The sequence below is a fragment of the Coregonus lavaretus genome (assembly GCF_964263955.1).
Source record: "Coregonus lavaretus genome assembly, chromosome: 35".
Taxonomy (NCBI): Eukaryota; Metazoa; Chordata; class Actinopteri; order Salmoniformes; family Salmonidae; genus Coregonus; species Coregonus lavaretus.
The window spans coordinates 9,220,169-9,232,409 of NC_140022.1; the positions used below are offsets into that span (position 1 = coordinate 9,220,169).

Genomic DNA, 12,241 nt, shown 5'->3' on the forward strand with positions numbered 1-12,241 from the left:
CTCACCTCCGCTTTTGCAGTTGGGTCTGCATTGCAAGCCCCATTGTCTGAGCCTCTGGCCTGGACCTTTGTGTGCGTGCGCTCGGGCAAGGGTGCACATGTGCATGCTTGTGTGTGTGGCATGCCAGCAGGAGTGGGACCGTCCAGTCGTAAATCACCTCTGACCCCTGTTCTCAGATCAGCCCAAACCTCCCTCATCAGGAGTTACACAATACAGCTGTATATCAAACGTGTTTTGCCTTGAAATGAAATGAGTCAACCCAAATCCATCAGGTGACTTCTGGCCTTATAACACAACTAAAGACAACTGTGAGATTACTCTTTGATACAGTTTATCAGTATTCAAACTTCTGTGTATTGAAGAAACTAGAGTCGAGCACGTTCCACCCTCATCTATCACAACTAACTTGGCTGGGATCAGTGGTAATTGTCCACCTACACGGCCGAGACCTGCTGTTTGGTCACATGCAGCTAGAGCCTCTCTCTCCCACTGTCTATCCTTCCCGCTGAGAGAGCCCTCACACTGGCCTCCTCTGTTCTGCTGCTGGCTGGATGACCAGGGTCTACTCTCACTAACAATCACATCCATTTTACCCCTCTCAGCCCCACACCAGAATTCTCATGGATCCACTTGAAAGAATCTATCCGCCACTCTCTCTCTCTCTCTCTCTCTCTCTCTCTCTCTCTCTCTCTCTCTCTCTCTCTCTCTCTCTCTCTCTCTCTGTCTCTGTCTCTGTCTCTCTCTTCTTTCTTCTTTTCTTCTCCCTCTCTCGCTTTCTCTCTCTCTTTCTCTTTCTCTCGCTCCACTCCTCTCTCTCTCTCTCTCTCTCTCGCTCTCTCTGTCTCTCTCTTCCACAACAGTGTGTTTTAGAGCCCTCCCGAGACACTGATATCCATTCATTGATATGCATCTGAAATAAGTGATGCTGTTATTTTCGTAATAACCGGATTACGATCAATGGCTACCCCTCCATCTCCTCTCTAAAAAGGGATTGTTTCCTCTCTCCATTTTCTCTCATTCCCCCCGAATCCCTCCGTCCTCTATGTGTTTAGTTCTAATGTATTAACTCCTCTCTTTAGATGGACACAATGGGGCCTTGTAACCCTGCTGGTGTTGGTTCTGCCTCAGGGAGAACAGAGACATTTACTGTAGCTACTGTACCTGAATCTGGTAACATGGTGACTGACTGATGTGAAAAGTGGGGATGGAGAGCGGAGGTAGACACTTCACAGTCTCTTTGAAAGGGTATACTGTAGACTGATTTTGAAGGTAATTTGGTCATTTTAGTGTGTGCTGCCCGGGTGCTGGACGTGTGTGCATGTATGTGTGTGTGCGAGTCACTGTTCATTTAGGCTTTCTCTGGGCTGTGAGTGTCTGATTGCTGTCTATGGAGCAGCAGTAGATAGGGTATTATGTGGTCCTCTGTAGCTCAGCTGGTAGAGCACGGCGCTGTGGGTTCGATCCCCGGGACCACCCATACACAAAAAAATTATAATTATGCACGCATGACTGTAAGTCGCTTTGGATAAAAGCGTCTGCTAAATGGCATATTATTATATTATTATTATTATTATTATGGCTAAAATGCCAAATCTCTCTGCTCACCTGAAGACAGGTACTGTAATGGGGTGGGGGGGGGGGCAGAGATGGGAGTGACACGACAGAGATGAGACCTTTGGTTATAATGAGCATACCTCACTGCCTCAACATCTTTGGTATTTGGTATTTTATTAGGATCCCCATTAGCTGTTGCGAAAGCAGCAGCTACTCTTCCTGGGGTCCACACAAAACATGAAACATGACATAATACAGAACATTAATAGACAAGAATAACTAAAGGACAGAACTACATCAATCTAACGTAACACCAAGTAATTTAGTCTCCTCAACTTGTTCAACAGCCACACCATTCATTACCAGATTCAGCTGAGGTCTAGAACTTAGGGAATGATTTGTACTAAATACAATGCTCTTAGTTTTAGAGATGATCAGGACCAGTTTATTCCTGGCCACCCACTCCAAAACAGACTGCAGCTCTTTGTTAAGGGTTTCAGTGACTCCATTAGCTGTGGTTGCTGATGCGTATATGGTTGAAACATCAGCATACATGGACACACATGCTTTGTTTAATGCCAGTGGCCGGTTATTGGTCAAAATAGAAAAGAGTAGAGGGCCTAGAGAGCTGCCCTGTTTGACATTAGAGAAGCTTCCATTAAATAAAACCCTCTGAGTTCTATTAGATAGATAGCTCTGAATCCACAATATGTCCGAGGTTGAAAAGTCATAACACATATGTTTTCTCAACAACAGGTTATGGTCAATAATGTCAAAGGCTGCACTGAAATCTAACAGTACAGCTCCCACAATCGTATTATTATCAATTTCTCTCAACCAATCATCAGGCATTTGTGTCAGTGCAGTACATGTTGAGTTCCCTTCTCTATAAACATGCTTCTCTATAAACATGCTTTACCACTCTTGGGTAGCGGAATGACTTTGGCTTCCCTCCAGGCCTGAGGACAAAGACTTTCCTCTAGGCTCAGATTAAAGATATGACAGACAGGAGTGGCTATAGAGTCAGCTACCATCCTCAGTAGCTTTCCATCTAAGTTGACAATGCCAGGAGGTTTGTCATTATTGATCGATAACAATACTTTTTCCACCTCTCCCACACTAACTTTACAAAATTCAAACTTGCAATGCTTTTCTTTCATTATTCGTTTTTTATGCTTGAGTACGATGGCTCACTGTTAGTTGTTGGCATTTCCTGCCTAAGTTCGCCCACTTTGCCAGATAAATAATCATTAAAATAATTGGTGAATAAGCCATCTGATTCGATGAAAGATGGAGTTGAATTTGTCTTTCTGCCCATAATTTCATTTAAAGTACCCTAAAGTTTTTGTTCCATCATTCTTTATATCATTGATATTGGCTTCATAATACAGTTTCTTCTTCTTTTTGTTGAGTTTAGTCACATCATTTCTAAATTTGCAGTAAGTCAGCCAGTCAGATGTGCAGCCAGACTTATTAGCCACTTATTTACCCAATCTCTTTCAACCATACAGTTTTTCAATTCCTCATCAATCCATGGAGCCTTAACAGTTCTAACAGTCAGTTTCTTATCAGGTGCATGTTTATCAATAACTGGAAGAAGCAATTTCATGTCTGGATGGTCCTTATTAATCACATCAGACCAACAAATATTTTAAACATCATCCACATAAAAGTCACAGCAAAATCTTTTATATGATCTCTTATACACTATTTTAAGCCCAGTGTCACGCCCTGACTCAGGGGACGTTTATTTGTAGAGTCAGGGTGTGTATATTCCTTGTTATGTTAAGTTTTCTATGTTAGTGTCTAGATCATGTAGATCTATGTTGGCCAGGGTGGTTCCCAATCAGAGGCAGCTGTAGCTCGTTGTCTCTGATTGAGGACCATACTTAGGCAGCCGTTTGGCACCAGTCTGTGTGGGATCTTGTTCCGTATAGGTATGTTATTAGTCTACCTTGGACTTCACGTATCGTTTGTTTGTTGTTTTGTTCGTGTTCAGTACGTTAATAAATATGTACGCTTATCACGCTGCGCCTTGGTCCGTCTCATCCGTAAACGATCGTGACAGAAGATCCCACCAAATGAGGACCAAGCAGCGTGCCCAGGAAGAGAGAATAGCGATGTCTCAGGTGGGCAAATGGTGGTCATGGGAGGAGATATTCGCGGGGAAAGGGCCATGGGCGAAGGTAAATGCCCAGGCAGGAGAGGAGAAACGGCGCCAACCGTGCCGACGACGGACACCCGAGAGGCAACCCCAAGAACATTTTTGGGGGGGGCACACGCCGTGGACGACGAGGCAGCAGGAGGCAGCGACAGGGCGAATCTGCAGACTAGGAGAGGAGGCCACCAGGTTACGGGGGCTATTGGTCCAGAGGGAGCAGGAGTTAATTGGTCAGAGGGAGGAGCTACAGGAGGCGATAAGGGAGAAGGAGAGTGTAAAGGCACGGCGAGAGGAGCTGGTTAGGCAGCAGATGGAGCAGGGGTTTATAAGTGGTACGTGTTCCCAGTACGGTCCGACCCATTCCTGCTTCCCGCACAAGGCCAGTGGTGTGTGTTCCCAGTACAGTCCAGCCCGTTCCTGCTCCCCGCACCAAGCAAGTGGTGCGGGTTCCCAGTCCGGCCCGGCCCGTTCCTGCTCCCCGCACCAAGCCAGTGGTGCGTGTTCCCAGTCCGGCCCGGCCCGTTCCTGCTCCCCGCACCAAGGCAGTGGTGCGCGTCGACAGCCCGGTCCGGCCCGTTCCTGCTCCCCGCACCAAGCCAGTGGTGCGCGTCACCAGCCCGGTCCGGCCTGTTCCTGTCCCTCGCGCCAAGCCAGTGGTGCGCGTCGCCAGCCCGGTCCGGCCTGTTCCTGCCCCTCGCACCAAGCCAGTGGTGCGCGTCGCCAGCCCGGTCCGGCCTGTTCCTGCCCCTCGCACCAAGCCAGTGGTGCGCGTCGCCAGCCCGGTCTGGCCTGTTCCTGCCCCTCGCACCAAGCCAGTGGTGCGCGTCGCCAGCCCGGTACGGCCTGTTCCTGCCCTTCGCACCAAGCCAGTGGTGTGCGTCGCCAGCCCGGTCCGGCCTGTTCCTGCCCCTCGCACCAAGCCAGTGGTGCGCGTCGCCAGCCCGGTCCGGCCCGTTCCTGCTCCCCGCACCAAGCCAGTGGTGCGCGTCGCCAGCCCGGTCCGGCCCGTTCCTACTCCCCGCACCAAGCCAGTGGTGCGCGTCGCCAGCCCGGTCCGGCCCGTTCCTGCTCCCCGCACCAAGCCAGTGGTGCGCGTCGTCGGCCCGTTCCTGCTCCCCGCACCAAGCCAGTGGTGCGCATCGTCAGCCCGGTCCGGCCTGTTCCTGCTCCCCGCACCAAGCCAGTGGTGCGTGTGTCCAGTCCGGCACGGCCCGTGCCTGTTCCACCGGTGTCTGGTCCGGCACCGGTCAGCTGCTCCACTCTGGAGCCAGAGAAATCCGCTCCAACGGTGCCCAGTCCAGCTCCGGTCAGGGGCTCCAGTCCGGAGCCTGTACAGGTAGATCCACCGTCGTCGGGTCCAGCTCCAGTCAGCGGTGCCAGACCAGACCAGGGGCACAACTGGGAGGTGGAGAGAAAGTGGTGGTCACGCCCGGAGCCGGATCCGCCGACGGTGGACCCAGTCCCTGGCTTGGTGCGAGGGGCAGGAACAGGCCGGATCGGGCTGGCGACGCGCACCATCCGAGGCGGAATGCCCACCCGGTCCCTACCCTGTTATGTTTATGTGGCGCGGTCGGAGTCCGGGGGGGGGGGGGGGGGGGGTACTGTCACGTCCTGACTCAGGGGACGTTTATTTGTAGAGTCAGGGTGTGTATATTCCTTGTTATGTTAAGTTTTCTATGTTAGTGTCTAGATCGTGTAGATCTATGTTGGCCAGGGTGGTTCCCAATCAGAGGCAGCTGTAGCTCGTTGTCTCTGATTTGGGACCATACTTAGGCAGCCATTTGGCACCAGTCTGTGTGGGATCTTGTTCCGTATAGGTATGTTATTAGTCTACCTTGGACTTCACGTATCGTTTGTTTGTTGTTTTGTTCGTGTTCAGTACGTTAATAAATATGTACGCTTATCACGCTGCGCCTTGGTCCGTCTCATCCGTAAACGATCGTGACACCCAGGTTTTGGAACTTTGGCTTTCCTGGATATAGCCACTGTATTGTGATCACTGCATCCAATTGGTACGGATACAGCTTTAGAACAAAATTCTACAGGATTAGTAAAAATGCATGTGGATGATCTTGTTCCTGTAGTGTTTGTAAACACCCTGGTAGGTTGATTATTAACCTAAACCAGATTGCAGGCACTGGTTACAGTGAGAAACTTCCTCTTGAGCAGACAGCTTCATGAAACCCAGTCAATATTCAGGTCCCCAAGAAAGTATATCGTCTCTGTTTACATCACATACACTATCAAGCATTTCATACATATTATTTTGATACTGACTATTAGCACTTGGTGGCCTATAGCAACACCACAAAAGAAAAGGCTTTAGATGTGCCAAGTGAACCTGCAACCACAACACTTCAAAAACACTTGACATAAGATCTTCTCTAAGCATTACAGGGATATTGCTCTGAATATATACAGCAACACCTCCCCCATAAGCATTCCTGTCTCTTCTATTCATGTTATATCCTTGTATTGCTACTGCTGTATCATCAAATGAATTATCTAAGTGAGTCTCAGAAATTGCTAATATATGAATGTTATCTGATGTTAGCAAGTGATTGATTTCATGAACCTTATTTCTAAGGCTACATATATTAATTTGGGCTATTTTGAGCCCTTTCATGGGATAGCTTATCAGAGATAGACATAATATGGAAAGAGCAAACAAAGCAAGAGAAAAAAATAGACATTCAGCAGTCCGTTAATCAGTTGGTGTGTGTAAGTGTGTGCTGCGGGGTTGAAGCTACGAACCCATAGGCTTGGCTCTATCAACCCTTCCAGGCTTCTGGGAGGGAGGGTGGACAATGAGCCTGTCATAGCGGATGTAAGCAATGTGCCCACGCTCTCTAGCAGCTTTCATGGCTGGGATAAGTTCTTTCCTCTTCTGGCGCACAGCTTCCGGATAGTCCTTGTTGAGGAAGATATATGTTCCTCTCAAGTTCTTGGCTCTTTCCAGAACAGCTACCTTGACCTTGAACCTCAGGGACTTGACCACTATCGGCCTGGGCCTGTCACCTGGGTCGGTGGTGGGTTTTCCAGTTCTGTGAGCGTGCTCCACCTCAATCTTCCTGTTCTCCATCTTCAATTTCCCCAAGATAATTTCCCTCACTTTGTCCTCAGACTCCGTCCAGGTCTCATGTGGAAATTCTGCAATTCCGTCCACAACCATGTTGTTCCGCCTTGATTGTCCCTCGAGATAATCTGATTTTTCCGTCATTGTTATCATGGATTCACATACAGAACTGATGTCCTCTCTCAATGACTATCAGATTGCTGTCATCTTGCCGTTCTTCCATTTAAACTCATTGAGCTGACCCTGGGAGAACTGCAAACTGTTCTTCAGGTCCTGTGCCTCTCTGGTCAGGTCGTCCATTCTTTTATTAGTTGACTCCACCAGTATTTGGACAAAACACTTGAAGCAATTTTCTTGTTGTTGTAACAATTGCTTGTAGAACTATTTTTGTTCATTTAAAAGATCCTTCACCTGTGATAGAGAGACACCACTGTCCTCAACGGTACTCCCACCGGCTTTGGTCTTTGTCATGGTAGCAACATAGGTCGCAGGGAAGATTGAAAACAACAACAAACAGCACGGATCTAGACAGCCACAAGCCCGGAACAATCCGCGGTCCCAGCCACAATGGTTAACCGCGTCGCGGGATGCATTCAAACCCTCAAGAAAACCCTGCTAGCTTGATAGGAGCTAGCCTACGCCAAACAGCTCCTCAGACCCAGCCTTGGTTGGCAGGATCACTGGACAGATAGCAGCAGTCCCAGCAACTGATGCCAACTGCATCACGGGATCCAAACTCAAAAGGTAGCTAGCTACTAAGAAACGTTTCAATAGACGTTCAAAACATTCCAAAACACAAACCGAGCTCTCCCTCATTCCGCGTTCAACAGGAAGTGAATATACAAATGCTAGACAGTGGAATTGGTGGATGGTGTTAAGATTGTTAGTGAAGATGTCTTTCCAATCTGCCAATAGGGTAAACCAGATTTGGAGTGATCATATGAATGGGATAAATGAAGCAGAGAATCGTGCTGAGGTGACGAGTCCTACACTCCAACATGTGTGTCTATGTATTTGCAAATGGCTACAGGTTGATCTTTAATGAGATCGGAATGGGACTCATGCCAAGTGTGGAGAAGTGTGAGAAAATGAATATGCACATTAATCCGCCTGTTACACAAAAACATGCCATAGAAATGTAGATAGCCATCTCCACAGGGTGAAAGTTCACATTGGGTCTAACTGATCTGACGAAGTTACAAAATTAGACAGTTATGCAGGCCTTGTTACATGTGCATGGAATGTGCTGCTTCCCACACACATGTACAGAGTCATACACACACACTCACAGTCTCAATACGATACACACTCACAGTCTCAATACAATACACACTCACAGTCTCAATACAATACACACTCACAGTCTCAATACGATACACACTCACAGTCTCAATACGATACACACTCACAGTCTCAATACGATACACACTCACAGTCTCAATACGATACACACTCACAGTCTCAATACGATACACACTCACAGTCTCAATACAATACACACTCACAGTCTCAATACGATACACACTCACAGTCTCAATACGATACACACTCACAGTCTCAATACAATACAAACTTTTCTCAGATGAGCACATCACATCTGGCTGAGGAGGACATTACCAGTTATCATCGTCTCTTGTCATGCAGCACCAAACCCCACTGTCACCTCACCTCGTTGGTAAACAGAACTGTTGTTGTCGCCAAAAGGAGCCACACAAAGCCATGCCTGTACCCACTACCCACCCCACCTCAGATCTACCCAGCCCTGTACCCCCTCCTTCCTCTGCCCTCACCAGGGTTTGTGCCCAGTGCCCACCCTTCAGCCACTCTGCTCTGTCCACCCCCAATCTACCATTGAGCATCCGCTCCCAATCTCCAAGAAATAGGAGACAACCATGTGTGTGTGTGTGTGTGTGTGTGTGTGTCCTCACTGTGCCCTGCTGTTATCCTGGTGGGGCAGGATGGGGTCGATTAGGGAAACCCAATCTGGTGGGAGCAGTTTGGTAGTGAGGGATAAAAGGGGGGACAGAGAGATGAATAGAAAGGAAAGTGTTTCACTTCGTCCACTGAGCCACTCAGACAGAAGGGGAGTGTTTGGGTGGACTACTGTATACTGCTACAGTGCAGTTCAACCAAGGTGCATGAACAAACTGGATCTTGCAAGCACCTGGATGTGGGTGGGATGGGGTTGTGGTGGGGTAGGGTTCAATGTGTTTTTGTGGAGTGTTTAAGTCTAGATTTGGCAAAAATTCATAGTGTGTAAAATATACCCTGAGGTCAACATTTTGACTACCTTTGAGTGTAAAGACATCAAGACCTGGTTTGTGCATGCATACACCAAAAACAGTGTAATCACCCAATGTGGGATTTGCTGTTTGGTTAGAACCACAAGAAAACAAAACCTCTTTTGATTGACTGACTGAATGAACTCCTCCTCTCTCAGTCAGTACACACACAGAGACACACACATAAATATATTTGAGTCAAGCAGAGAAAGATGCACATCAGCCAACATCTATGGCTTTTGTGTTTCTTATACATAGGAACATCAACTCAAGACTCACTCAAACTGCACTTGAACTTGTTGTCGCTCCAGATTTCAGCTCCGCCCCGAAACTGATGTCACGTAGGTGAATCCACAAGTTCAGGTGCGTCTCTGCGAGTGCTCAGAGCACATCAGTTCAATTCAGCCGTAAATCAATGGTCTGCGTCTCACCTTAGACTGTCTCTCCCTGGAACTCTGTTTGATCTGACCATGGCAGAGTGAACCAAGTAGAATAACTTCATGGAGGTTCCCTGAAACACAGGAGAAAAGGTGAGGAAGACAGGTTGGTGTGTTTTTGTGTTCTCTTTCAGCTAAGTGACTTCTTTTTCTCTATTTATTTAATTAGATGGAAAATTAAAAACAATTTGGAGACGTTATGTAAAAAGTATTTTTGTTATTACATGATGGAAGTATTGTGGAGTTGAAAATAATAATTTCATCGTGCATGATGTATTGACTTTACTTATTATTATAATAATCATAATCATAATAATAATAGATTTATTTTATATAGCGCTTTTCATTACACATTGAATCTCAAAGTCACTTTAAAAACAACTTATGAAGTGAATAAAAAAATAACACTTCAACTTCAGCCATATTGATATTGTATTATTATAACATGTAAAGCCCATTGATGTGACTATTGGGTGTCTTCGAGAGGTGAATGTAACGTGTAGTCATAATGCAGTTATAAAAACTAAGTATGGCTGTGTAGAGCAGCTGTACACTCTTAGGGAAAAAAAGGTGCTATCTAGAACCTAAAAGGGTTCTTCGGCTGTCCCTACAAGAGAACCCTTTGTAGAACCCTTTTTGGTACTAGGTAGAACCCTTTTGGTTCCAGATAGAACCCTTTTGGGTTCCATGAAGAACCCCAGAGTTCTACATGGAACCCAAAAGGGTTCGACCTGAAACCAAAAAGGGTTCTACCTGGAACCAAAAAGGGTTCTCCTACGAGGATAGCCAAAGAACCCTGTTTTTTTCTAAGAGTGTAGCACAGTAGAAGTGTGGGATGGATCAATAGTTCATTACAATATTGGCACTGCTCTAGCCAAGCAACTGTATTCAGTGCTCTCTCTCTCTCTCTCTCTCTCTCTCTCTCTCTCTCTCCTCCTCCTCTCATCTCTATACTTCCTCTTCTCATCTCATTCTTTTTCTCCTCCCTCTCTATTTAATTTTTTTCCTCAACTTTCACCCCCTCTCTCCCCAGTAGAGTGGATTGTTCCTGGGCAGCAGAGGATCGATGAGCTGGGGGACCCTGTACCTAATGTTCTCCTATCTCCTCCTTCCTCTCTCTTCCCTCCAACTCTCCCTTCTTTGATCCAGCCCTCACCCCCTCTCTCCTCTGGTCTCTCCCCAGGGTAGAGGTGTGTGTTCTGGGCCAGAGGAGCAGGAGAGATGACCTGGGGGACCCTGTACACCCAGCTGGCTGGTGTGAACCGCCACTCCACCAGCCTGGGGAAGGTGTGGCTGTCTGTCCTCTTCATCTTCCGGGTCACCGTGCTGGTCCTGGCGGCCGAGAGCGTCTGGGGGGACGAACAGAGCGACTTTGTCTGCAACACCCTGCAGCCGGGCTGCGAGAACGTCTGCTATGACCACTTCTTCCCCGTGTCCCACATCCGGCTCTGGTGCCTGCAGCTTGTCTTCGTCTCCACGCCCGCTCTCCTCGTCGCTATGTACGTGGCCTACCGTAATCACGGCGACAAACGGCAGGTCCTGCAGCAGGGTTCAGTCGGGGGGCGTTGCCGCAGCGACAAGGCCCAGGCAGCCCAGGAGGCGGAGCTAGAGAGCCTAAGGAGGCGGAGGCTGCCGATCGCCGGGCCACTGTGGTGGACATACGCCTGTAGTCTGGTCTTCCGCCTGCTGTTCGAGGGAGGCTTCATGTACATACTGTGTTAGCCCACTGAGCAAAGCCTAACAAGTCTTTATTTCAGGCAGACAGGTTATTTGAGTGTAGCTCAATGAACCATCTCCATTACCTACAAACACTTAAGAATAAGATGTAGATACACTTCCTCAAGATTCATGACATCACCATGTACAGATGTAGGATCTTAATTTGATCACCCTGTTGCAGGAGAATGTTCACGCATTGCAGGAAATGTAAAACTTGTCGTGTATTTGAGGTTTAAAAAGGCTTCTGAAGTTTGAAAGTTCCACTTTGAAATGTCAGACTTGATTTGTCCTAATGAAAAATATATCAACCCCTACAAAAATGTCCTTAATAATAATCTGCATAATAATTCACATTTCCTGTTGCTGCAGGATTATTTTCCTGCTGTTGCATTTATCTTCACCTTCGTTCTCCAGGTATGCGCTATACGTGTTGTACGACGGCTTCCAGATGCCCAGGCTGGTCCAGTGTGACCAGTGGCCCTGTCCCAACCTGGTGGACTGCTTTGTCTCCCGCCCCACAGAAAAAACCATCTTCACCGTCTTCATGGCCACCTCCTCCTGCGTCTGTATGGCACTCAACATGGCCGAACTGGCCTACCTGGTCGCCAAGGCCATCGCTCGGTGCCTGTCATCACGGCGCAGAGGGGGGAAACAGAAAAGGAAGGGTGCAAACTGTTCCTCAACCTCCTCCAAAGACAAGACTCTGCAGCAGAACAAGAAGAATGAGAAGTTGTTGCCGTCCTCTTCGTCTGGGTCCACCTGCAGCAAGGCGGTGTGAGGACGGGGGAGCTATAGACATAGTGTACATATACACACACAGACATGCAAAACATAAGTAGCCTATAGTACACACACACACCGAATCACAAATATGTGTAAATACTGTGTAGTCCACTCCAGACATGCACAGAAGCTCTCCTTCCCTGCTTCAGTCACTGGAGTAACTACGCCATCTAGTGGCCAATATTCACACACGCCCACTGACCCCTCACAGGCAAAGACATAGGCCTAC

General features: G+C 47.8%; 1 protein-coding gene across 1 annotated transcript; it reads left to right on the plus strand.

Annotated features, from left to right (window-relative positions):
- Positions 1–10,731: 10,731 nt before the first annotated feature.
- Positions 10,732–12,007, plus strand: LOC311109711 (gap junction beta-2 protein-like; the record flags this gene model as incomplete). Its single annotated transcript, XM_084152681.1, has 2 exons — positions 10,732–11,216; positions 11,644–12,007. The coding sequence occupies 2 exons, from the start codon at positions 10,732–10,734 to the stop codon at positions 12,005–12,007; spliced, it is 849 nt and encodes a 282-aa protein (XP_084008807.1).
- Positions 12,008–12,241: the final 234 nt, after the last annotated feature.